Here is a 26,268-nt window from a genome sequence, read left to right on the forward strand (position 1 = left end):
TAGCATTCGACAGATGATAAGCGCGATCATTCTTAGCTAGAATTGGCACACAACATATCGCTTCGGCAAGTTCAGGGTGCGATCATTACACGAGTGCGGTCATTATGCGAGTAAATGTGGCACGTCACGGGCCCTGCTTTCACTTTTTGTTTTCTTGCCAATGCGCACTTTCGCTTGCTGCATTGCGTGTGAGCTGTTATCGTTTCGCGCAGCACGCGATTTTGTGTGCTGTGCACAAGGACACACGACTAGCGGTATAATTCAGTGCTACACAAATACTGAGGCAGAACCAAGCGCATTGCAGAGCATGATCACGCCCTGGAACACGGTAGAAAATGGCATAATTTTGGTACCTGCGCATGTGACCGCATACCGTAGGAACAAGTTAATGAAGCGGAAGCACATCTCTCTTTCTTTGGTGCAAAGTAAAACAAAAAACGCGCAGACATTTCATTTGTGTGTTTTATTATTTCTCTAGACTTCAATTCGTCAATTCAAGCAACAGATCGCACAGATAACAGATGTTGTCTTGAATAATTCTCGAAGTCGCGTGTCACCACAAGCGACGTCGCACTGCAGAAATGATTACGGAGGCGCAGGAGCCCAACTACATCACCGTCCCTCTCTGGGCGGATTAGCCGCGAGTGAAGAGGGAAATAACATTCGGATTGAGATTTCAGGCCTTTCCACGGCGCGTAGCGATGTAATTCTTTGCAAACACGATCGTCGGCGTGCATTGTATGCTCTGCGCTTGTCAGCTCAAAATGGCCAGACGTGGTGGTGGTGAGGGGCCCTTTAACGTGCATGTAAACAGAAGTACACAAGTGTTTTTCCATTTCATTCCCATCAAATTCTGTGACCTGGTTTGGACCCGTGAGCTCGAGTTTTGCAGTGCAATGTCATATCCGCCATGCAGCCACCAATTATCCTACCGCACCATTCCCCCCCCTCTCTCTCCCTCCCCCTTTGTTCATTATGGACTGGACAGAAACATTCACACAGCTTACAGGCCAAAGATTAGCATATATATTAGCAGTGCCATCTAACTTTAGCCATAGTTTAAAAATATGCCGATGCACTTTAAGACGGCGCGACCAAATGCATGCTGCCGACTATTGTATGTATTAAGTCAAATTATTTTTTGTATTATGCTTAATTTCATAATTAGTCAAGATTACCTAACGAACTCCAGAAGCAACAAAGTTAGGCCAAAGATTTCAATTAGAAAGTTGCAGAGCGTGTTGCAAAACGTCCGATTAAACTGTTTATAACTTTCTATTAGGTAACAGTGTTTTTCTGCTTACTTCAGATGCCCATGAAATACAAAAGAATGCCAAGTGACTTGCCTGCTTTCGTGTTGTGATTGCAGCGCTCACAAACATTTCTCGTACAAACGAACATAGCAGCTAGCAGGGTGTGCTGGTAGAGGCTATGCTCTTACCATGAAAATGGTCAGCACACATTCATCACATAAAACAGGTTGTGGTTTGAGAACAAATTATTCTGCCTGTTTCAGCCCCTGGTGTGTCTAAAACAAAGCTTTAGGTGCCTGTTTTAGGCACTTAAAAAGTTCAGTCTCCATTTATCACGTCAGAGCTCTTACTCATTTTCATTTTTTCTATGGTTTCAGAAAGAAGAGTGCATGCGTAAGATTCGAGAACTCGGTTCATTGCCTGCAGATGCATTTGAGAAGTATCAGAATCTAAGCCTAAAACAGGTGAGTCAAAATTTTTTGTAGTCCCTCTAGGAAAGTTGTGTATTATTTATAGATATGGCAATCTTATACAAGATCTTTGTGGAGTGGTACAATACAGTAATAAACATTGAGAAGTCATGACACATTGGCAAGCATAACCAAACACAAAGTTGGCATAACAATCAATCTAAAAAAGAGAATGGGAATATATATGGAAAAAAGGTCAGGATATAAGCTGCATTTAAAGACATGCTAGAGAATCCTGTGTACTATTTAGAGCTGTGCCTGTAGTGAAAGTGTAGCTTGGCATTGTATCGATTAAGAATAAACATCATAAAACAGTTCCACAGTGAATTATAGTTTTATTTTGAATTCGCACAAAGAAGCATGAGCTGCTTACAGCTTAGCTTACATCGAGTTTTATTCTTTTTAACAAAACCTGTGAGATGAAGATGAAGTGGGAAAGTGGTAGGTTTGTGGAAAATACTGGAGCATGCATTGGTCGCACTAGGAATTCTGGCACTAATCTCACTGGTCAAGAAGATGCTGTTTCACGACAACCTACAAAGGTATAGATTGGGCCAGGAAAAAAATTAATCTGGTACACAAGAGTTTCAGAGAACTCCCTGAGAGTTTCTGTTGCAAGAGGTGCACTACCTTTTCTACAGTGCATTGACACTTGTAGGGTCCTAAAAAAAATTCGCACAAATTGTCTTCCTTGAAAAAAATATATATGAAGAGATAGTGCTGGGTCTATGCTATGAGAAAAGCACTGCAGTCAGCTGTATGGCTTTTATGTATACTGAATGTGAGTGCATAGCCATTTGTACATATGTTTGCACAAAATTTTTTGTTCCACCACTGAAACCTGCAGGAGAATGCTCCTAGCATGGCTGAGCATTTGATTCAAAGCTTTTAATTCTTGTATGCTAAATTAATGACTTATGTGCTCCAAATACAGTGGAACCTTGTAATAATGAAGTTGCGTTCGACATGGATAACCTTTGTTATATTTGGTATTCATTACAAGCATTAATGCAGTTATTGGTAAAAAATTATCAAGTCTGCGTGAAAGAAATGCAAGCAGGGTGCCTCCAATGGGCTAGCAAAGGGAGCTCCTGCAAATTTTGATGACACGGCAACATCTTGCCGTTCCTATGCAAGGCATGAGAGCAACAATAAATTACATACGGCACTGCGAATATGCACCTGTGTCATCAGTGTGATCACTTCGTGTTGGTACGTTTGCTTGCTGCCTGCTGTCCAACAAAGCCAAGTAGCTGGCCTAATCTAGCTCGCCCTCGGCAGACCTTTTGGGGGACAGCACATGAATCCATGCTTCGCTACTATATCTGTCAGTCTAGCCCATGTGTCTGATTTCACACTAGGTCGCCGATAAAGTCTACTAGTGCGAACATATTGGAGGCGAGCTTCACGAGACGGCTTGTCACCAGGCGGCTTGTTACCAGCCACTCTGCTGGCCACACTGCTTAAACAGCTCAGCCTAACCAGAAAGTTGTAATATTGTGCCAGTCAGCATAGCGACGACCTTGTTCTTGGCCGTCATGTTTTCGGCATTGCAGACACAGTTCATGCCCGAAACACCATTCAGGATCCAAAATTTAGGGTTTTGCTGTTATACATTGGTGCTAGGGTTAGGTAGTGGTGTCATAGAAATAGTGCGAGGTCGAAAAATCGGGCCTCTTAAAAATCGACTGGCAGCTGTATTTGACATTTTGGCTACCTTGTACAGTACCTTGATAAAACGCTTATTTTCTAAACCTCATACACAAAGTGTTGTCAAGTTTTCACGCTTTCAAACCTTTTCTTACCTCACTGAGAAATCTATAAATTATGTCATACTTCCAGCTATACATAAACACATATTGAGGATTATACTTGGCTCCGAGGGAAATGTCACTCACTATTCAGTTTTCAATACACTGGCCTGTTCTGATGCTGATGTGACAAAAACGTGTGCAGTTAGGGTAAATGTAACTCATTAGAGCAAGTCAGAATGAAGGATCTTCATATCAGCTTTGCTGAAACTTCTTCCAACATTTAGCTTTGCCTGTGCTGCAATCGCCAGAAAGCTCTTTGTAAGGTCGTTTACGGGACCTTGTACCCAAAGAACTACACCCATGGAAAGCATGTGCTTGAGCTGATATACAATATTCTTAGAGACTTCAGATGTTAAACCTGATGACATGAGGAATCACTTGAAGTTCATGCTGCTGTTGCAGGGTCTTTCTTTACCAGCAGAAGTACTGTATAACTTTGTTAAGGCAGTTGGGCGGTGTCTATGATATACAGTTGTGCCTTAGTGCGGACTAGTAAAAAGAAAATATCTTATTTATTTTTTTTATTTTTTTTGTTCATTTATGGTACCCTCAGGGCCAAAGGAATTACAGAGGGGAGTGGTGTTAATATACAAGCAAAACGCAAAAGAAAAGTACAATATTGACACGTGTACTTATTTGTCTTTATCGGGTGACATGTTTCACCGCCTAACAAATGTTATCGTACAGCGCAGGATGCGCCTGCACGTGTCGGAGGCTTCTGGAATGTTGTCGATGCTTCCATCCGCTGTCTGTGACCGAGCCTTGTGTGATCTGATCGCATGTGTGCGCGACGCAAATGATGTAGAACTTTGTGGAGGGCACGCGAGTCCCAGCGATTGCTCTGGAACATTCGACAACTGATGTATAAAGGCGGACGCGCTTAACCCGCGGATCAGATTTTCGACTATCGCCGACCATGTTCGCCGCTATCATTGTGCTATAAGTGTAGCCTGTTTTTGTGGGCACAGGTTCGCCCAATAAAAGTTAGTTTTGTCCTTCACAGTATTGCTACTGTGTTCTTCAACGTCACCACCACGTGACATCTGGTGGAGGTGCTTTTTGTTCATGTACCGGACGCCCCCGACAAGCCGTGATCCAAGCCGAAAGCATGAGAGAAACTCTATATTTGTGCGTGGCACGAAAGAATGAGAGAAACTCTATTGCTGTGCTTGGCACGAAAGCATGAGAGAAACTTTATAATTGTGCGTGGCACGAAAGCATGAGAGAAACTATTCTTCTTCACTGCTTTTAGGCTTCCTCCGTTCCTGAAAGCATGTTCAATTCTATGCATATTATAGTTCTTTATGTCAGCTGGTTTACGCTTGTTGATTAACTTAGAAAGTTCTGCGAGCTCTATTCTAGCTGTAGGGTTAGCTGCTTTCATACATTGGCGTTTCTTGAAGAGAACACCAACATGGTCCCGGACCATCGAGCAAGCCGCCGTCTTCAACAGCTGTCCCCGGAGCACGGACTACTACAGGAGAAGACCAAGAAGATTGTGACCAAGGCAACCCCAATGGCAGCCCCAGCGTCCCCCATCGTGCTGCAGCAGCCCAGGAAACCTCCGACGTTCCACGGTTCCACATTTGAGGACCCAGAAAGCTGGCTGGAAACGTATGAGAGAGTCGCTACGTTTAACAGCTGGGCAAGCGACGACAAGCTACGACATGTCTATTTCGCATTGGAGGACGCCGCCAGGACGTGGTTCGAGAATCGAGAAGCCACCTTGACGACGTGGGACTCCTTCTGAAGCGGCTTTTTGCAAACATTTACAGGCGTCGTGTGAAAAGAGCGAGCCCAAGCTCTACTGGATACCAGAGTGCAGCTGCCGAATGAGACGATCGCTATCTTTACTGAGGAAATGAGCCGTCTTTTCCGCCATGCCGACCCAGAAATGTCCGAGGAGAAGAAAGCCCGCCTACTGATGCATGATGTAAAGGAAAAACTTTTTGCCGGAATGGTAAGAAGCCCACCGAAGACCGTCAACGAGTTCCTTCATGAGGCGACAAGCATCGAGAAGACACTGGAATTGCGGAACCGGCAATTCGACCGACTCAACAAGCTACGCCGGAGTTCAGTCACTGGTCACCGACGACCTGCGCTAGACTATCCGAGCTGTCGTGCGGGAGGAGTTAAGGAAGTTGTTCCCGTCATCACAGCCTCAAGTGGCTTCGATTGCCGCCGCCGTCCGTAAGGAGCTCCAACAACAACTCGGAGTAGCCCCTGAATTGCCGCAGCCTCAGCCGCAAGCGATGACATACGCCGCTGTAGCCCGCCATCACGTACCCCCTCTGCGCCCACGGCAGGGCCCAGTGACGACACAGTTCCGTCGTCTGTCACCAACCCCGCCGCCAGCACGCCAACCCATCGCCCCATGCAGCATTCCAAGGAAGACTGGTGTTTGGCGCGCCCCCGACCACCGTCCGCTTTGCTATCACTGCGGAGAAGCTGGGCATATCTACCGCCGATGCGCATACCGGGAGATCGGACTCCGAGGGTTCGCCGTTAACGCGCCGCAACCACAAATTGGCGAACGACCTGGTGATATTGCCGACTACCTCGCCGCCACTCAGTGGAACCCTCGACGACCGCCCCGTTCGCCGTCACCAGGCTGCTACCTGTCGCCACAGCGCTGACCATACACCGGCCCAGCCCGGGGCCGCTCTGCAAGTCCATATCCAAAAAACTAAAAGCAGCAACCGATGGAGGTGTGGTTGCTGTTCGTCGAACTGACGAAGATCCTCCGCCGCAGCTGAAGACACCGAAGAAACTACCTCGACGACATAACGCCACACCGCCGTCCTGACGAAGTCTGGAATCAAAGAATACGACGACGAAAGACGACCCGATGACGTCACATACCAGCCACAGGTCAACGCGATGCACCCGTGATCCGACGCCAAGACCGAACTGTAATGCAAGACAAAGAACATCGACTAGACGTGCTTCTCGACGGCCACGCAGTCACCGCCTTAGTCGATACAGGGACCGATTACTCCGTCATGAGTGGGCACATCACCGCCCAGTTGAAGAAAGTTAAGACTGCATGGGAAGGCCCCCAAATTCGTATTGCTGGAGGACACCTCATTACGCCGACTGGAATCTGCACGACAAGAATTACCGTTCATGACCGGACTTACCCTGCCACCTTCGTTATCCTCCAACAGGGTTCACGAGACATCATTCTCGGCATGGACTTCGTGAACTAGCACGGCGCAATCATAGACCTGAAGTCAGAATCGATTACGCTGTCGGGAGATCAAGCGATACCGCCGGAGAGCTCTCGTATACACCACACCTTGAGTGTGCTCGAAGATCAAGTAAGCTACCCGCCGTGCTCCAGCATTATTATTTCCGTCGGCACCGAAACACCCGCTGACCTAGAAGGCGTCATCGAGGGCGACCAACATCTACTGCTTCACCGTGAAATTTGCATCGCAAGAGGGATCGCTCGATTCCACAGAGGAAAAGTGGAAGTTATGCTAACCAACTTCAACCAAGAGTGCAAGCACATCAACAAGGGCACAACAATTGCGTACATCGAGGAAATTGTGGAAACCAGCATTGCCTTTGTCCTCTTGGATTCTGCCGCAGCTCCCCCGATGAGCATAGTCCCCGAACCAAACTTCGACGTGAATCCAAGTCTTCCTATGAGTAAGCAGCAACAGATCAGAAGTCTTCTCTGACGATACAAAGACTGCTTTTCGACGTCATCGAGGATTCGACAAACACCAGTTACCAAGCATCGCATAATAACCGAAGAGTGCGCTCGACCACTCCGCCAGAGCCCTTACCGAGTTTCGACGCGAGAACGTGAAGCTATTAGGCAACAAGTTGGAAGGCAAATATTCTACAACTGAAAAGGAATGCCTCGCCACCATTTGGGCTACGGCAAAATTCAGCAATTACTTCTATGGCAGGCCATTCAAAGTCGTCAGTGACCATCACGGGTTGTGTTGGCTAGCTGACTTAAAGGGCCCTTCAGGACTGCTGGCGTGGTGGAGCCTCAGACTGCAAGAATATGACGTCACGGTAATATACAAGTCCAAAAGAAAACACTCTGATGCCGACTGCTTATCACGCGCCCTCATCGATCCCCCGTCGCAAGATGACGAGGACGCCGCCGCCTTCCTTGGAATAATAAGTGCGGAAGACTTCACTAAACAGCAACGAGCAGACCCGGAGCTAAAAGGCCTCGTCGAGTATTTGGAAGGAAACACTGACGTTGTCCCTAGGGCATTTAAGCGTGGGTTGTCTTCGTTCGCGCTACAAAACAACCTGCTCGTGAAGAAGTTCTCACCAGTCCGCGCCAGCTACCTTCTTGTTGTACCGTCAGTGCTCCACCCAGAAGTACTGCACGCCCTACACGACGATCCAACCGCTGGGCACCTCGGATTCTCCCGGACGCTGTCGAGGATACAGGAAAGGTATTACTGGCCACGTCTGACCGCCGACATCGCCCGTTACGTCAAGACATGCCAGACAGTCAGCGACGCAAGACACCACCAACAAGGCCAGCAGGATTACTACAGCCGATCGAACCTCCTCGCCGACCGTTCCAGCAGATTGGGATGGATTTGTTAGGGCCGTTTCCGACGTAAACATCCGGGAATAAGTGGATCGTCGTAGGGACGGACTATCTCACCCGCTTTGCTGAAACTCTACCAAAAGGCAGCGTAGCCGACGTGGCCATATTTTTTCGTCGGGATCATCCTGCTGCGACATGGTGCCCCAGAAGTTCTCATCACCGACAGAGGAACGGCTTTTACAGCAGAGCTCACCTAAGCCATTCTGCAGTATAGCCAGACAAGTCACAGGAGGACAACTGCCTACCACCCGCAGACGAATGGTCTCACGTAGCGGCTGAACAAGACCCTCGCCGACATGCTAGCAATGTACGTCGACGTCAAGCATAAGACGTGGGACGTGGTCCTGCCATATGTAACCTTCGCTTACAACACGGCGGTGCAAGAAACAACACCGATCAAGCTGTTCAAGTTAGTTTATGACAGGAACCCGACGACGACGCTCGACGCCAAGCTGCCGCATGTCACCGACGAAGAGAATGTTGACGTCGCTACCTATCTCCAGCGCACTGAAGAAGCCCGACAGCTTGCCCGCCTACGGATCAAGAACCAACAGAGGACCGACAGCCAACACTACAACCTCCAACGACGCTTCGTCGAGTACCAGCCCGGCGACCGTGTTTGGGTTTGGACCCCGATACGCCGACAAGGACTCAGTGAGAAACTACTGCGACGGTATTTCAGACCCTACAAGGTCATCCGACGTATTGGCGCACTGGACTATGAGGTCGTGCCAGACGGCATTTCGCATACACAGCGCCGCTGCGCACGATCTGAAGTGGTCCACGTGGTGCGTTTTAAACCATTTTACGCGCGCTGACGAATTTTCTTATTTTGTTGTTTCTTTGCTACGGGTATTCTTGTTTATTATTACTTTCATCTGTTTGCAGCATCGGGTCGATGCTTTTTAAGAGGGGGGTATTGACACATGTACTTGTTCATCTTTATTGGGCAACCACGTTTCACCGCCTAACAAATGTTATCGTACAGCGCAGGATGCGCCTGCACGTGTCGGAGGCTTCTGGAATGTTGTCGATGCTTCCATCCGCTGTCTCTTACCGAGCCTTGTGTGATCTGATCGTATGTGTGCGCAACGCGAATGATGTAGAACTTTGTGGAGGGCACGCGAGTCCCAGCGATTTCTCTGGAACATTCGACAACTGATGTATAAAGGCGGACGTGCTTAACCCGCTGATCAGATTTTTGACGATCGCCGACCATGTTCGCTGCTATCATTGTGCTATAAGTGTAGCCTGTTTTTGTGGGCACAGGTTTGCCCAATAAAAGTTAGTTTTGTCTTTCACAGTATTGCTACTGTGTTCTTCAACGTCACCAGCACGTGACAATATTCACTCATATTACAATGTTAGCTATATCATTAGAAGAAAATAGATTATATATTAGCACAATAACATGAATAAGCAACATTACAAAGACCTTGTTTATACATTGTTAGCTAGAAAATTTTTGAAGATTTGGTTATCACTGATAGATACAGCAACAGAAGGAAGGTGATTCCAGTCGCAACTAGTGCTGGGCAAAAAAGAGTGAAAGAAATGCTTACTGTTGCAAATATCAATTTCAATTTTGTGGCTGTGGTCGATGCGATGGGATTGGTTATGTGGTCTAGAGTTAAGTTGGTCGCGCAGAAAAGGACGATAATACAACTTATGAAAATGAGTTAGTCGGGAAATTTGGCGGCGCGCAGACAGGGATGGGAGGGCAAGATTAGACTTCATTGAGGTTTTTTTAACCAGTTCTGGTGCCGTTACAAGTTTATCCTGACTTGGATTCCATACCGAGCATGCGTATTATAGTTCGGAACGGATTAGTGTTTTGTACAGCAATAGATTAAGCAATGATGGTGCTCTGAGGAAGTTACGGCTTAAGTAACCTAACATGCGGTTGGTGTTGCTAATTATATGTTTGGTGTGAAGGTTCCAGGTTAAGTTAGTGGTAATATTAATGCCAAAGTATTTGTGCGAGGTGACTAATTCTAATTGAACATTGTTAAGGTAGAAAGGTGGTGTGGAGGTCTTAGTGTGAGAAATATGCATTGTTTTACATTTGCTAGTGTTAAGTTCCAATAACCATGCTTTGGACCAGGCAACAACAACATCAAGACCTGACTGTAAGAGGGTAGTGTCATTAAGAGCTCTTTTTTTGCGAAAAATAACACAGTCGTCAGCAAATAAAAGAATGTTAGATTTTAAGAGAGACCTCCTGTAGTGTAGCGCTCCTGTAGTGCTAGGCGGAGTGCTTCAGAAGTTCCAGAACGCGTCACGCTATGACGCCACCGGCCTGTTGGAACGGGAAAGCGCCAACCGGAAGTAAGTTTACGAACAGCGGTCGTTGGGCACGTTTTCTCAGTTGGTTACCGTATTTACACGATTGTAAGTTGAGCACTTTTTTTGAAAGTGAAGTTGGGGGGGTTGACTTACAATGGAAACCAAAACATGGCCCCCCCAAAAAAGCGAGACCAACGAGAGCTACAACGTAGTTACAATTTTATGTTTGCTCTATGGCCCTACCCGTATCTTTTCGCTATCTCGCGTGTTTGTTCGCTTTTCGGAAGGGTTTTTCAACATTTTTGAGAGTTTTACAGTGCATGCAACACTCATGGGGGGGTGTCGATGGTTGATAGAAGCGCCGCTGTTCCCATTTGCGGCGGCACCCTCAGAACGGCGGCGCTTGCGGGGAGTATCGGTAGTTCATGGAAGAGCAGACACCGTTCGCGGGTTTCTTTCTCTGTTGAAAGGCATTGGCATTGGTTTGATGCGTTCCGCTTGACTGCCAGCTACACAGTACTTCTATGCTTCCCCAGTCGTCATGAGTACTCCAGGCCGACTAATCGTTCGGCACTCGTTCACAGCACTGTTCAAGAGGGCTGCCATCCTTTACACCGAAGAAAAAAAAATCACAAACGGGTGGTGCGAGAGTGGCGACTGCAGCGAAGCGAAATTTTCACCTGTGACGGCAAGTGATGAATTTCCCACATGCCGAAGTCCAGACACTTTCTGGAGCTGTAGGCTAAGCTTGCGGTGTACGTCGCTGAAATGCGTGATCGGTCCCTGCCAGTGAAGTGCGACATGGTCATGAAACAAGCCCGGACCTTTTTTATTTATTTATTCAGTTTACCCTACAGGCTCGGAGGAGCATTGAGTAGGGGGGGTTACAAAAAACTGACAAATATTTAACGCAAAGAAGGTAACTACATAGTAAGAGAAACAAATAAATTTGTACATTGCAAAAAAAAGGAACACTGTTAAACATTGGAAAAAAATATATACAAATTGAAGGAAATACAATGGAAAACAAAGTCCTAAAACAATACAAAGGCAAATACAATACAAAGTTGTACAACAAAGTCAAGCGAACATGTGAAGTTCCAAATCTTCACGAAATTTGGCAGGATCTTTTATTGAGACAATATTATTTGGAAGGCAATTCCATAGTGCGATGGCGCGCGGTAATGCAGAGTTATTGAATGATTGTGTGCGGCCAAAAATGCGCCTGAAACTGAGATGATTGTGCAGTCGAGTAGATGTGTGAGAAAGTGTTTCAAGTGACAAGCGGCTGGACCATGAGTTAGTAGTATTTATGAAAGAGGTGTAGGACAGCAACAGAGCGGTGGGAATCCAAGTCCGGCAGGGGAATATCACGATTAATTTGGGTAATGCCAGATTGACGACTGTAGTTAGAAGTTATAAAGCGGGCAGCACGATTTTGGATGGATTCCAATTTATCTATTAGGTATTTTTGATGAGGAGACCAGATCGATGAAGCATATTCAAGTTGAGGGCGTGCAAAAGTTTGGTAGGTTTGTTGATGGATGGTAGATGGCAAGAGGTGCAGATGACGATGTAAAAACCCTAAAGTTCTGTTAGCTTTAGCGCATATCTTCTCTATGTGAAAGCTCCAGGCTAGGTTAGTACAAAAATAAACACCAAGATATCTGTAAGTAGAGTCACGGCGAACTTCCGACGAGCAGATTTTGTAAGGAAACTTAGGATATGATTTCGTACGAGTGAAGGAAAGAACGCACCACTAAGATGTGTTAAGTGTCATTTGCCAACGGTCGCACCACTGATTAACTAGGTGAAGGTCATTTTGCAAAGTTAGGTGATCATCATGACAGTTAATTGTTCTGTAAATGACGCAATCATCCGCAAACAGTCGTATGCAGGATGAAATGTTACTCGGTAAATAATTTATAAAAATTAAGAAAAGAAGAGGGCCTAGCACACTACCCTGGGGTACACCTGACGTTACAACAGACTGGGAGGAGCTAAAGTTATTCACAGATACGAACTGGTGCCGATTAGATAAGAAACTGCGAAGCTAAGATAATGTTAATGAGTCAATCCTAAGAGCAGGTAATTTAGCTATTAGACGACAGTGAGCAACTCTGTCAAAGGCTTTTGCATAGTCGAGAAAGATGCAATCAATAATTTTGCTGTTATTCATGCCATAATGTAAATCTGACGTAAGGCCCTGCTCTGCCATGAGTACAATGACAGTGACGAAAGTATGGCGTACACAACAGATGTCGTTGACTGGTGGCAGCTGCTTTGCGATCAGGGAGGTGCTCGAAGTGACGTGACACTCGAGGACTTTGTCTTCAGCGATGCTTGCACTGTGACAACTGAAGAGCTGGACGATGACGCAGTAATCCAGAGCGTCACAGATACAGAAATGCAAGACAACGACTCAGACGAATAACTCCAGGCGGCAAGCAGCATAGCTTCACCGAAGCAGGCCATGGATGTGCTGGATCTCTTACGCACGTATGCGGGCGCGCACTCCAAGAGCAAGCCTTGGCAGCCCTGTCAACCTGCGAGCGCCTTAAAACCCCGACGCTTATTAAAAAGTGGCAGATGAAGCTGACGGAGTTCTTCGCTTCCACCTGAGTTGCATAGAATTGCTCTGTGGGAAGTTAAATTAAATATTCCACCGTTCATGAATCAACGTCGTCATTGCTTAACTGAGCAATGTTAACTGAGCTTAACTGAGAATGTTCAAGTTGATAGCTCTGGTATGCGCATATTTTTTTTTCTTTGCGCCACGGGTTGCCATGTCCTTGTGAAAGGATTTTTTTTTTTTTTTTTAGTGACGACAAATCATGATGATGATGGCACTGATGGCCACATCTAGTGGCAGCTATGAGCACTAGGCGCAGCGCTTGCTGCAGACCTGCTCTTCACCGCACGCGTAAAGGAGAAAAATGTGTTCGTACCCGCTCGCTATCGGGCATCACGCTCTTGGTTGTTATTAGTTCCGGGGATTATTGGTTATCTTTGCAATTTTGCTATCTACAAGGTGCCATGAACCAGAAGTGTTCCAAGAACCTGCATCTTTATTTGAACTGCTGAAACATGCGAACCTCGACTTAACGAAACTCGCTATTTAACAAGATTTTCGGCTGCAAATTGGACTTTGTTATATCGAGGTTCGACTGTATTTATATCTTATGCGCTCTACAGGTGACTATATTTTAGGCCCAAATGCAGCTGTGTTCCATCTACACTTTGCACTACATTGTGCAATTAAAAAGTCATCATTTTCATGGCGCTTTTTGACCAGAGTTGGCCCTTGCGGCATTAAACATATCATCATTCCTTTAAGCAATTAGTTGTCGAACCAACTCGTGTTACTAACGTTTAGATGTATTCTGCAGAAGAACTTACTGTTGGGCTAGTTGGTGTTTGGTTAATGACATATTGTAATGCGAATCCACATTCACAAAGAAGCCACACATGTCACAGTCATCACAGTGCCTGTGACGTGTGTCTGTATGTCCTCTTTGTGATTGTGCCTTTTCCCTACAATACGTTATAGATGTAGTCTTAACATCTGCACATGAGAGGGTTGGTGCCATTACAATTACCGATGGGTTCAGTGACCGCTCATTATTGGAGTTCACAGTTCACACACCTTCATGCATACGTCATCTAACACCTGGGCAAATACTTGATTATAAAAGAGCAGGCTACAACACTATAAAGTGTGATTTGCAAATCTTCTCATTTCATTCCTTACAACGTTCTTTCACCGAATAGTCTATGAAAATTGATGGCTTTTTAGGGAAAAACTGGTGTATCTAGTAAATAGATATTGTCACGTGGTAAGGACGGGGAAGAAAGCAAAATGGTGAATGGCGAACCTAGCATTTTATTGGGTGAATTTGTGCCACAAAAGCAAGTTACACTCAAAGGAGATCAATAGCCGCGAACGCGATCCACGGTCATCGAAATCTGATCAGCGAGTCAAGCACATTGGCTTTTATACATCAGTCGTCGAATGTGCTAGAGTAATCACTAGGACCCGTGTGTCTTCCACAAAGTTCTACATTATTCACGTCGCGCATACATGCAATCAGATTACACAAGGTTCAGTCACAGACAGCAGATGGAACCATCGATAACATTCCAGAAACTTCGGACACGTGCAGGCGCATCCTGCGCTGTGCGATAACATTTGTTAGGCAGTGAAACGTGGTTGCCCAATAAAGATGAACAAGTACACGTGTCAATACCCTCCTCTTAAAAAGCATCAACCCGATGCTGCAAACAGACGAAAGTAATAAACAAGAATACCCGTAGCAAAGAAACAACAAAATAAGAAAATTCGTCAGTGCGCGTAAAACGGTTTAAAACGCACCACGTGGACCACTTCAGATCGTGTGCGGCGGCGCTGTGTGCGCGAAATGCCGTCTGGCACGACCTCATAGTCCAGTGCGCCAATATGTCGGATGACCTTGTAGGGTCAGAAATAGCGTCGCAATAGTTTCTCACTGAGTCCTTGTCGGCGTATCGGGGTCCAAACCCAAACACGGCTGCCCGGCTGGTACTCGACGTAATGTCATCGAAGGTTGTAGTGTTGGCTGTCGGTCCTCTGCTGGTTCTAGATCCGTAAGTGGGCATGCTATCTGGCTTCTTCGGCGCGCTGTAGGTAGGTCAAGATTCTCTTCATAGGTGATGTGCGGCAGCATGGCATCGAAAGTTGTCGTCAGGTTCCTGAGGTAAGCCAGCTTGCACAGCATGATCAGTGTTGTGTCTTACACTGCCCTGTTGTAAACGAAGGTTACGTATGGCAGGATGGCATCGCAGGTCTTGTGTTCGACATTGATGTACATTGTTAGCATGTCGGCGAGGGTCTTATTCAGGCACTCCGTGAGACCATTCGTCTGCGGGTGGTAGGCAGTTGTCCTCCTGTGGCTTGTATGGCTGTACTGCAGAATGGCTTGGCTGAGCTCTGCTGTAAACGCTGTTCCTCTGTCGGTGATGAGGACTTCTGGGGCACCATGTCGTCGCAGAATGTTTTCGACGAAAAATTTCACCACTTCGGCTGCGCTGCCTTTCGGTAGAGCTTTATTTCAGCGAAGCGGGTGAGATAGTCCGTCGCCATGACGATCCACTTATTTCCGGATGTTGACGCTGGAAACGGTCCCAACAAATCCATCCTGGTCTGCTGAAATGGTCGGCAAGGAGGCTCGATCGGCTGTAGTAATCCTACTGGCCTTGTCGGTGGTGTCTTGCGTAGCTGACAGTCTCGGCATGTCTTGACGTAACGGGGAATGTCGGCGGTCAGGCGTGGCCAGTAATACTTTTCCAGCATCCTCGATAGTGTCCGGAAGAATCCCAGGGGTCCAGCGGTCGGACCGTCATGTAGGCTGTGCAGTACTTGTGGATGCAACGCTGAGTGAACAACACGAAGGTAGCCGGCGAGAAGTTCTTCTTTACGGGTAGGTTGTTTTGAAGCGAGAATGAAGACAATCCTCGTTTGAATGCCCTATGGACAACGTAGGTGTGCCCTTCCAAATAATAGACGAGGGTTTTCAGCTCCAGTTCTGCTCATTGCTGTTCAGCGAAGTTTTCTGCGCTTATTATTCCAAGGAAGGCGTCGTCATCCTCGTCATATTGTGGTGGCGGATCAATGGGGGCCCGTGATAGGCAATCAACATCAGAGCGTTTTCGTTCAGACTTGTAGGTTACAGTGATGTCATATTCTTGCAGTCTTAGGCTCCACTGTGCCAGCCATCCTAAAGGGGCCTTTAATTACACTAGCCAGCACAACGCGTCGTGGTCGCCGACAACATTGAATGGCCTGCCATATAGGTAAGGGTGAAATTTAGCTGTAGCCTAAACGATGTCAAGGCATTACTTTTCAGTTGTAGAATAATGGCCTTCTGCTTTTGACAACGACCTGCCAGCATAAACTATCATGCGTTCAAGCTATCATGCGTTCTGTGAACTAGGACGGCACCGAGGCGTAGGCTACTGGTGTCAGTGTGTATTTCTCTATCGGCGTCCTTGTCGAAGTACGCAAGTACCGGCAGCGATTGCATGCGTCGTTTCAGTCCTTGAAATGCGTTGGCCTGCGCCGTTTGCCATTTGAACTCGACATCAGATTTGGTTAGATGCGTTAGCGGCTCAGCGATGCGTGAAAAGTCCTTGACAAAGCGCCTGTAGTAGGCACACATGCCAAGGAATTTACGCAATGCCTTCTTGTCGATGGGCTGCTGGAACTTTGCGATGTCGGCTGTCTTCTGGGGGTCGGGGCAGACTCCAGATTTGCTGATGACGTGGCCCAGGAATAGAAGCTCATCGTAAGCGAAGCGGCATTTTTCCGGTTTCAGAGTGAGCCCTGAGGACTTGATGGCCTCTAGCACTGTCGCAAGCCACCTAAGGGTATTATCGAAATTCCCAGCAAGGACGACGACGTCCTCCAAGTAAACAAGACAGGCCTGTCACTTCAATCCTGCTAACACCGTGTCCGTGACGCGATGGAACGTTGCAGGGGCCGAGCACAGTCCGAATGGCATGACCTTGAACTCGTAGAGGCCATCTGGCGTGATGAAGGCGATCTTTTCGCAATCTCTCGTTGACTTCTATTTGCCAGTAGCCAGGCTTGAGCTCCATCGATAAGTATTTAGCGTTGCAGAGCCGATCCAATGTGTTGTCTATCCGTCGTAGGGGGTATACATCTTTCTTTGTGGTCTTGTTCTGTTGACGATAATCGACGAAGAAACGTAAGGGTCCGTCCTTTTCATTCGCCAAGGCAACAGGGGATGCCCACGGGCTTTTCGACGGTCGGATGGTGTCGTCGTGCAGTATTTCGTCGACTTGTTGTCTTATAGCTTCACATTCTCCTGCCGAAGCTCGGTAAGATCTCTGGCAGAGTGGTCGAGCACACATTTCAGTGATTATGTGATGCTTTGCGACTGATGTCTGTTGAATCCGCAATGACGTCGAAAACCAGTCATTGTATTGTCGGAGCAGACTTCTGAGCTGTCGCTGCTTAATCATGGACTTGGATTTATGTTAAAGTCTGGTTCGGGAACTGCGGTCATCGGGGTAGATGCGCCAGAATCCACAAGAACAAACGCATTGTGGATTTCCAGTATTTCCTCGATGTATGCGATCGGCGTGCCCTTGTTGATGTGTTTGAACTCCTGGCTGAAGTTCGTCACCAACACTTTCAATTTTCCTCCGTGCAGTCGAGCGATCCCTCTTGGAACGGAAATTTCACGGTCGAGCAGCAAATGTTGGTTACCCTCGATGAGGCCTTCTACGTTGGCAGGTGTTTTGGTGCCGATGGAAATGACAATGCTGGAGCTGGTCGGGATGCTGACTTGATTTTGGAGCACACTGAAGGCATGGCAACTATCTACGAGAGTTTTCTGGTGGTATCGCTTAGTCTTTGGGTAGCATTATCGACTTCGACTTCAGGTGATTGCACCGTGTTGGTTCAGAACGTCCATGCTGAGAATTACGTATCGTGAGCACCGTTGAAGGATAATGAAGGTGGCAGGGTATGTGCGGTCATTAACGGTAATTCTGGCCATGCAGATTCCAATTGGTGTTATCAAGTGTCTCCCAGCTGTCCGAATTTGAGGGCCTTCCCATGCAGTCTTCACTTTCTTGAACTGGGCAGCAAGGGGTCCACTCATAACGGAGTAATCAGCTCCTGTGTCCACTAAGGCGATGACTGCGTGGCCATCGAGAAGCACGTCGAAATCGGTAGTTGTTTGTATTGCGTTGCAGTTAGGTCTTGGCGTCGGATCATGGCTGCTTCTTGTTGATCTGAAGCTGAAACGTCGCTTCGTCAAGTCGTTTTTCGTCGGCATATTCTTTGCTTCCAGGCTTCGTTGGGATGGCGGCGTCTCGTTGATATATTGTCAAGAAAGACTTTTTGGCGTCTTCAGTGGCGGCAGAAGATCTTCATCAGTTCGACAAACAGCTACCGCACCTCCATCGCTTGCTGCTTTTTGTTTTCCAGATATGAGCTTGCAGACCGGCCCCGGGCTGGACCAATGTATGGTCAGTGCTGCGGCGACAGGTGACAGGCACCTGGTGATGGCGAACGGGACGGTCATCGAGGGCTCCACTTAGTGGCAGCAAGGTTGTCGGCAATATTGCGAGGTCATTCGCCAAACTGGGGTTGTGGAGCGTTAACGGCGAACACTTGCAGTCCCATCTCCCGGTATGGGCATCGGCGGTAGATGTGACCCGCTTCTCCGCAGTGGTAACAGAGCGGGCTGTCGTCAGGAGCGCGCCAGATGTCTGTCTTCCTAAGGTAGTTTCGTTGGAAGACAGGTGGGCGAGCTGGTGGTGGCGGCGGACGCCGAAACTGCAGTGTTATAGCGCTCTGGCACGGGCACGGAGTATTGATTGCAAGCGAAGGCGGCATTGGTCGTCGCTTCAGGCTGGGCCTGTGGTGATTTAGGCTGGCCTTCGGGAAGTTCCAGTTACCGCTTGATTTCTTTTCTGATGACGTCAGCGATGGAGGCAACCTGAGGCTGGGATCTTGGGAACATTCTCTGACATTCCTCTCTCACGACCGCTCTGATGGTTTCGCGTAGGTTGTCGGGGCCCAGTGATTGAATTTCGGTGTAGTTTGCTGGGCTTGCGTGGCGGTTCAATTGCCGATTCTGCATTTCCAAAGTTTTCTTGATGCTTGTGGCCTCGTGAGGAAACTCTTCGACGGTTTTCGGTGGATTTTGTATCATTTCGGTGAAAAGTTCTGGCTTGACGCCACGCATGAGTAGGCGAAGCTTTTTCTCCTCAGACATTTCGGGGTCGACGTGGTGAAACAGGTGCATCATCTCCTCAGTGAAGATCGCTATGTTTTCGTTGGGTAATTTTACTCGGCTTCTAGCATAGCTTCGTCCCTTTCCTTGTGCATAAAGTTCGTAATGGTCTGCAGGAAGCCGCTACGGAACAGGTCTCACATTGTCAGGGTCGACTCCCGCTTCTCAAACCACATTCTGGCAGCATCTTCTAAGGCGAAGTATACATGCCGCAGCTTGTCGTCGAAGTCCCAGTTGTGGAAAGTTGTGATTAGATAATACGTCTCCAGCCAGGTTTCTGGGTCTTCAGACAATGATCCATGGAAGGTTGGTGGGTCCCGAGGTTGTTGCAGCAGAAAGGGGGATGCTGGGGCAGCCATTGGGGTTGCTGACTTGGGCTTGATTCCTCTGGTCTTCTAGTGAAGAGGTCCATATTCAGTAGCAGTCCTTGCTGCTTACGGTTAGCTCGCTGATCCTTGGCGTCGTTGGTGCTGTCATCGGGTTTGGGCTTGGATCGCGGCTTTGCGGTGGCGTTCAGTATATGAACGCACTAGCATCTCCACCAGATGTCACGTGGTAGCAACAGGCAGGAACACAGTAGCAAAACTTTAAATGGTGAAGCTAAATCTTTATTGGGCGAACTTGTGCCCTCAAAAGCAAGTTACACTTAAAGCACAATGATAGTGGCGAATGCAGTTGGCGATCGTCGGGAATCTGATCAGTGGGTCAAGCTCGTCGGCTTTTATACATTAGTCGTCGAATGTTTCAGAGTAATCACTTGGACCCGCGTGTCTTCTACAAAGTTTTACACTATTTGCGTCACGCATACCAGTACACCCTTCCTTGATATTTGGAGATGACCCGCTAGTGCTACTCACTGCCTTGTTAAACTTTTTGGATGAAACTGGTTATTTACGTCGTCTATAAGGTAACGCAGCTTTGACTGCCTTCACATTGGATTTTGAACTGTCTTGTGACTGGCACAGCATGGCCTTTCGCTTTTGCGCCTTTAAACCCGAATCAACTATTTTCAGTGTTAAGGAAAAACAGACGACAGAGCAGCACACGTAGACAACATTGTTAGTGTGTGCTTTTCTGTCTTTCCTTGCACTAAAGAAGTTCTTTAAAAATGAATCACAACCAACTTGCCCAACTTTCTGCTTTTTTTTTTTATCTGAGATGGTCAAGCAACACATATGGGACACTTGGCATGGAATGACGCTTATATGTAAGCGTGCCTTCTCTATTGCTTAACTACAGTGAACAACTTGGTAATTTATTGTGCCAGTGACACTCTGCTCTGCTAAAGTAAGAAAAAAAAAATACTACGCGTTTCAGACACATACAATAAAACCTCGATAATTCAACCCTTGCGAATTTGGGAAAAGCGTGTAATACTGAGTCGCCCTCTGGTCCTACCAAGTGTATGCATTATGTAATGCCATTAAAGGACCCCTCACCAGGCCCCATAGCAAATTTTGGTTATACGCTGGACGTTGCTACGTGTCCTCTAGGGAGCGTTCTGCCACAGAAGTTTTTCGTATCGGCTCATTAATAGCCAAGATAGAAATATTTTAGTGCTGCGAACCCGTGATTTCATTAGGCGAGCTCCACGGCATAGTGAGACACTCTCTCCACTTGCCCCGTCTAGCCTCTGCAAGCGAAATTTCTTCCCTGCGTTCTGCCATACCGAACCTCAAGGATTGCGGGATGTATACGTCATGGGTCCCGCCTTCATTTTCTCCTTGCCCCCCTCCCCCCCTTTTTTTGTTATTGTGATTGTCTGTTTTCGCGCAGCGCACGAATTTGCGTGCAGTGCACAAGGTCGCATGACTAACGGTATAATTCAGTGCTACACGGATACTGAGGCAGAACAAGTGGATCGCAGAGCATGATCACGCGCTGGAATACGGTAGAAAATGGCATAGTTTTGGTACCTACGCACGTGACTTCACGACCGTGGGAACAAGCAGACTAAGCAAAAGTACATCTCTCTTGCTTCGGTGCAAAGTAAAACAACAAATACGCAGACATTCCATTTGTGTGTTTCATTATTTCTCTAAACTTCCATTCGTCAATTCAAGCAGCAGATCACACAAATAACAGTTGGTGCCTTGAATAATTATCGAAGTCACGTGTCACTACGAGCGACGTCACACTGCGGACGCGACCACATAGGCGCAGGAACACGAGGACGTCACCGTCTGGCTTGGAGCACGGTCGCCACGAGGGAAAGGGAAAACGGCGTTCGGTTTGAAAATTTCAGATGTTTCTGAGGTTTGTAGTAATGTAATACTCTGCAGATACAATATTTGGCACGCATTGTATGCTCTGCGCTTGTCAGCTCAAAATGGCCAGACCTGGTGAGGGGCCCTTTAAACTATAGTTTATTCAGGTGTATTTCGCCGCAAACTGGTTAGTTCAGATAGCCAAAGTGTGCATTGCAAATGTGCAAAGCAAAGTGGGTGTGGCTGGCATCCAACGTAAATGAAATGGCGTAGTTAGCATCACCACACTCATTAGTAGGCAGTAATGATCAACACCTTTTCATTGCATTTAGTGCCATGCACACACCCGCATTGGGACTTCAGGGCTGCATGGTCACCATCTGTTGTCGCAAAGTTCACTTGGAAATGTCCATAGAATCAGCATGTTGTAACTGCTCAAATATAATAGAATTAACCATTTGGCTGAAGGTTCATTGCACTTCTCTCATTGTTCAAATGCGGCAAATGTTTCGTGAATCTGTCGGTGTTGCTTTAATTTGACCTGATACTAAAGAATGCAACCAAGGTCAGAGATAAAAAAAAAAAGTAAATCTGCAAGGCAATTTCAGATATTGCAAGGAAAGCATGAGCATTTTATCCTCCCTGATCCTCCCTGGCATATGCTGCAGTGATTAATCTTTGATGAAGAACTGTATTGCAGGATGTTTTAGCTGTCACGACATACACCGTGGTGTTGATTTTTGCAGCAGCCGTAACTTCAAAGGCCTCATTTTTAACCAAGTGAATATAGAATCATAGCCAGGTATGCGACTGCTTTTGTTGGTAGGTGGCAAACAGCATGAATGAGCAGTGACAGCTTTGTTATTTATTAGATGCCAATGTGATGTCATATTGGTGCCTGAGGGTATGCAGTGCCATGGATAATTTGTAGTCCAAATAGTAAAGCCTTATAGAACCATTAGGGGGCTTTTCAGATGGACAAAAACAGCTCTGCAAAACAACAAATGTATTCACATGTGAAAATATTTTAAGATATGCTTCCAGAAGGAATAGTTTTTTTACACCTAGGGGTGTCATTTCAAAAAAGAGCTTTCACATACCACAGAAAATATGTTTATCCTTAAAACCTGTGAATCCGTCCACGTTGCTTTAATTTGATCCGGTAATAAAGCATGCAACCAAGATCAAAGATTTAAAAAAAAGTAAATCTGCTAGACAGTTCCAGATTTTGCAAGATATCTTAAAACAGAAGTGGATTATAAGTATTGTCAAACCCAAGTTGGACTTAGCCCCCTGAAATCCACATTTCTGCTGTAAGGCACCATGTAGTGATGATGTAAAGTAAGCCTATCCTGTGTGGAGACATGAAAGCTGCCAAGCCAGCCTTTGAAAGTGCACCTGCTTGGCCCTCTTTGACCATGCTCTTTGGCTTCTTCATCTGTTAGTGTTGTGCCTGGCTAGGTGATTGTATCGGAGTACTTGAATGGTTTTACTATGTGTGGCTCCTTCCCTATTGCAGTGCTCCCTTCAACATGTGAAAATTGAAAATGTTAATTTGTTACAGTTGTTCAAGAAGCTTGAGCAATGTAATCATGAGCTCAAGAAATACAGCCATGTCAACAAGAAAGCCTTGGACCAGTTCATCAATTTTTCGGACCAGAAGGAAAAGCTGGCAAAGCGCAAGGAAGAGCTTGACCGTGGACACAGTGTACGTATTTTCTGCTGTGGTTTTGTAAGAATGAAAGGATCAGCTTATGCCTGTTCGATTGAGCATAGAAGTTGTGTTCAGTTGGCATTTGTGAGTGATGTCTGTGCAAAGCCAGTGCAGGTTTGGTAACGCATGCCAAGTCGGTTCACTGCGTAGGATTGCTCAGTTTTGGTGAGGCTTATTGTGTGCGTGGTCCCTACATTTAAATACCACAAATTTGGGCATGAAGTACGCAAAAGTGGATTATAAGTATTATTATAACCACATACTGATTTGTGATGTTTGAAGGGCATCGAACATGAGAACTTTAAAAACACAAAACACAGTCTTTTGTAAACCATTTGAGAGCTCAAGTGGGACTGATCTGTGGTCATGTTGGTGATCCATACTGGTAGCCCACAGTATTTTGTTAGCTTTTGCCATGTATTGTTTTAATAAAAGGGAGTTTTTCTTTTTTCAGCTTGTAATGGCGATTGGGCATATAAACAAATCATGACTAATTTGAAATGATGTTGCCTACCCTCCAGTCTTGCTAACTCAGTGGCTGAAATGCTGTGCCAGTTCATCAAGGCTGTGCCAGTAGGAGCTGCGGTCAACACATGTTGCCAGAGCTCAGGCCCTTTAGGGTCTGATGTGTTTTTTGTTTGTTTGTTTAACACACTATGCTTGCTACTTTGCTATCAAGAATGTTATGTCACACTGATAGTTGTTTGTGACCTGAAAGTACCGGGTGTGCATTAAGGGAAGACAGGTCGTCTTTATTCTTTAACCCTTTAAAGGCAAGGTGCGAAAGACTTGTCCTGGAATTTTAAGTGCTTCATATTTTCTTCATATTGCACAAATGCATACGAAATAAAATATAAAAACATTTCCAGGAAAAATAAGTGTGATACAGTAGGCCAACACTATTGCTCAGCTTCCAGTTAAAGGTAAATGTGTGGTCCAGGCACATACCCAGGATTTTTTTTAAAGGGGGAGGGGGGGGGGGGCGGGGTAACCTTTCTGTCCAAATGAGGGGGGGTATCTTTACTAGTGTAAATGTGAATAATGGCCACCCTTCGCCATAAAAACGCGTATACCCGCAAAATAGAAATGAAATAAGTTGTATTTCACAGGTAAACACCCTTGAGATAGACCTCTCCTTTGCTTGGCAAACAAGGAACTACATCAAATGGACTCATGCAGGAAAGAAGCGCAGGAAGGACACTAGTAGCGTTGTTTTTAATAAGCTCCGGAGAAATGCAGATAAATATATATTTGCGTAACAACCACACTTCATTTGGATCCCTAGTCTATTGCTCTGCCAAGTTAAGTGCCAAAAACCGACTCGTATTGTTATTTTGGAAGTTGCGTAATAATGCGTGGCCGCCAGTCCCATACAACTGCGTAGAGCGCAGGATGCTGCGGTTCTAGACCTGCGCCCACCACAGAAAGTTAGAAAAACACACACATAAGCATAGCAGAGAAGTGGCTACGTCAGGCAGTTAGACTGATAACAGTAGAAGTGTCATTCAAAGCACATGGAATCCTTCTTTACTTCTGGTGGTGCTTTCTCTACTTCCTTTTTAAATAAAGATATGTTGATCCATAAATAGTTTCACAAGCAAAGGGTAAATTTGATAATTTTCGTTTTTCCTTCCTGTTTGGCTGTTGCTTTGGCTCTCTCCTTTAGTAGATCGCTTAATTTCTCAACTCCTTACGACTCTTGTTTCCAGTTGCCAATTTTACATGAAAAGTGCTGTACAATTTGGGAAAAACCAGATGAGGTAACGGGTGACATTCACATTCCTTATGGGTTTAACGGTTATTGCAGGGTTTGATCATGTGATCGTGGATGCTGTTTCGCGTGATTTTATTTTCCACCTTATCTAACCTTTATCATGGGTATGTGGTTCCGAGGATTTTCCATGGTCGCGGCGAGCCGTCACTCGATGAAATAATGAAGCAAAAGGAAATTTCATTTATTTATTCATCTATTTATTTATTTAAATACCTTCGGGGCCCGTGGGCATTACAGAATGGAGTGGAATGCATGGAAAATAAATGTATTAACACAGAAATACAGAAAACAAAAACAGAAACAACACTTGACTATGAATAAAGGTGAAAATCAGATATCCACCCGTTCGTAGCAATTGCTGCAAAGGAAACCCATACGGGTTCCTCGAAAGAAAAGCCTCATAGTTGAAGAAAAATTTGTCCTGGTCCGGACCAGGACAAATTTTTCTTCAACTATGAGGCTGCAAAGGAACCCGTATGGGTTTCCTTTGCAGCAATTGCTACGAACGGGTGGGTGTCTGATTTTCCCCTTTATTCATTACTTCTCTCCACCTTGCGGGTTTCCGCAGAACTACTACGTCAACATTTGACTATGTTGCAGCAAAATGCAGATTATTGAAAATAAACAATAACTTCAATAGGAGATTTAAACAAGTCACAGTGTCGGTAATTGCGGCAATTGATGTGGGCAGGCGGCTCCAATCATTACTTGTCTTAAGAATGAATGAATAAAAAAATGAGTTAGTTCGAGAAAACGGGACGTCTACTTTATGAAGGTGATCTCTGTGGGACGAAATGTATTCTTGCTCACATAGGACTTTTAGATGATAAATTTTGTGGAAGAGTCATAACAGAGACACTTTCCTTCGTAAGGAAAGAAGAGAAAGGTTCAGAGTAGCGTTGATGGTGGACACACTAGAAGATAGACGAGAGTACTTGTGAAGTATGCATCTTGCGATGTGATTTTGCACCAATTCCAAAGTTTGAATGAAACACTCAATATTGGGATTCCACACTGAGCATGCATATTCCAGTTTTGGGCGTACGAGCGAGTTACAGAGAAAAGTTTTGATGAAGATGGTGCCATAGAGAAATCGGCCTTTTGCGATGCATTGTGGCGCCATCGTATGGTGACCACGAAAAACAATTTGGCAGGCGCCGTGGCAGCCGCGCCACGCGAGACTCGCGACCAAACACGCAGCGTGTGAGACGAGACCGAAACAACATGTACACGCATGGTATATTGTCATCGTCAGCTAGCCACCCGCCGTGGTTGCTCAGTGGCTATGGTGTTGGGCTGCTGGGCACGAGGTCGCGGGATCGAATCCCGCCCACGGCGGCCACATTTCGATGGGGGCG

General features: G+C 46.2%; 1 protein-coding gene across 5 annotated transcripts in view; it reads left to right on the forward strand.

The window, feature by feature from the left end:
• The window catches only part of SMC3 (structural maintenance of chromosomes 3), a 573,351-nt gene that overhangs the window by 432,847 nt on the left and 114,236 nt on the right, over positions 1–26,268 (forward strand). For all 5 annotated transcript variants that reach the window (XR_011511201.1, XM_070531360.1, XM_070531363.1 and 2 more), the window contains exons 25-26: positions 1,631–1,717; positions 22,987–23,130. Coding sequence is in view for 4 of the 5 variants with exons in the window: in XM_070531360.1 (XP_070387461.1) it covers positions 1,631–1,717; positions 22,987–23,130 (231 nt within the window). In the remaining variant the exon portion in view is untranslated. The remainder of the gene's footprint in view (positions 1–1,630; positions 1,718–22,986; positions 23,131–26,268) is intronic.

This window comes from Dermacentor albipictus, chromosome 1 (genome assembly GCF_038994185.2).
Source record: "Dermacentor albipictus isolate Rhodes 1998 colony chromosome 1, USDA_Dalb.pri_finalv2, whole genome shotgun sequence".
NCBI lineage: Eukaryota > Metazoa > Arthropoda > Arachnida > Ixodida > Ixodidae > Dermacentor > Dermacentor albipictus.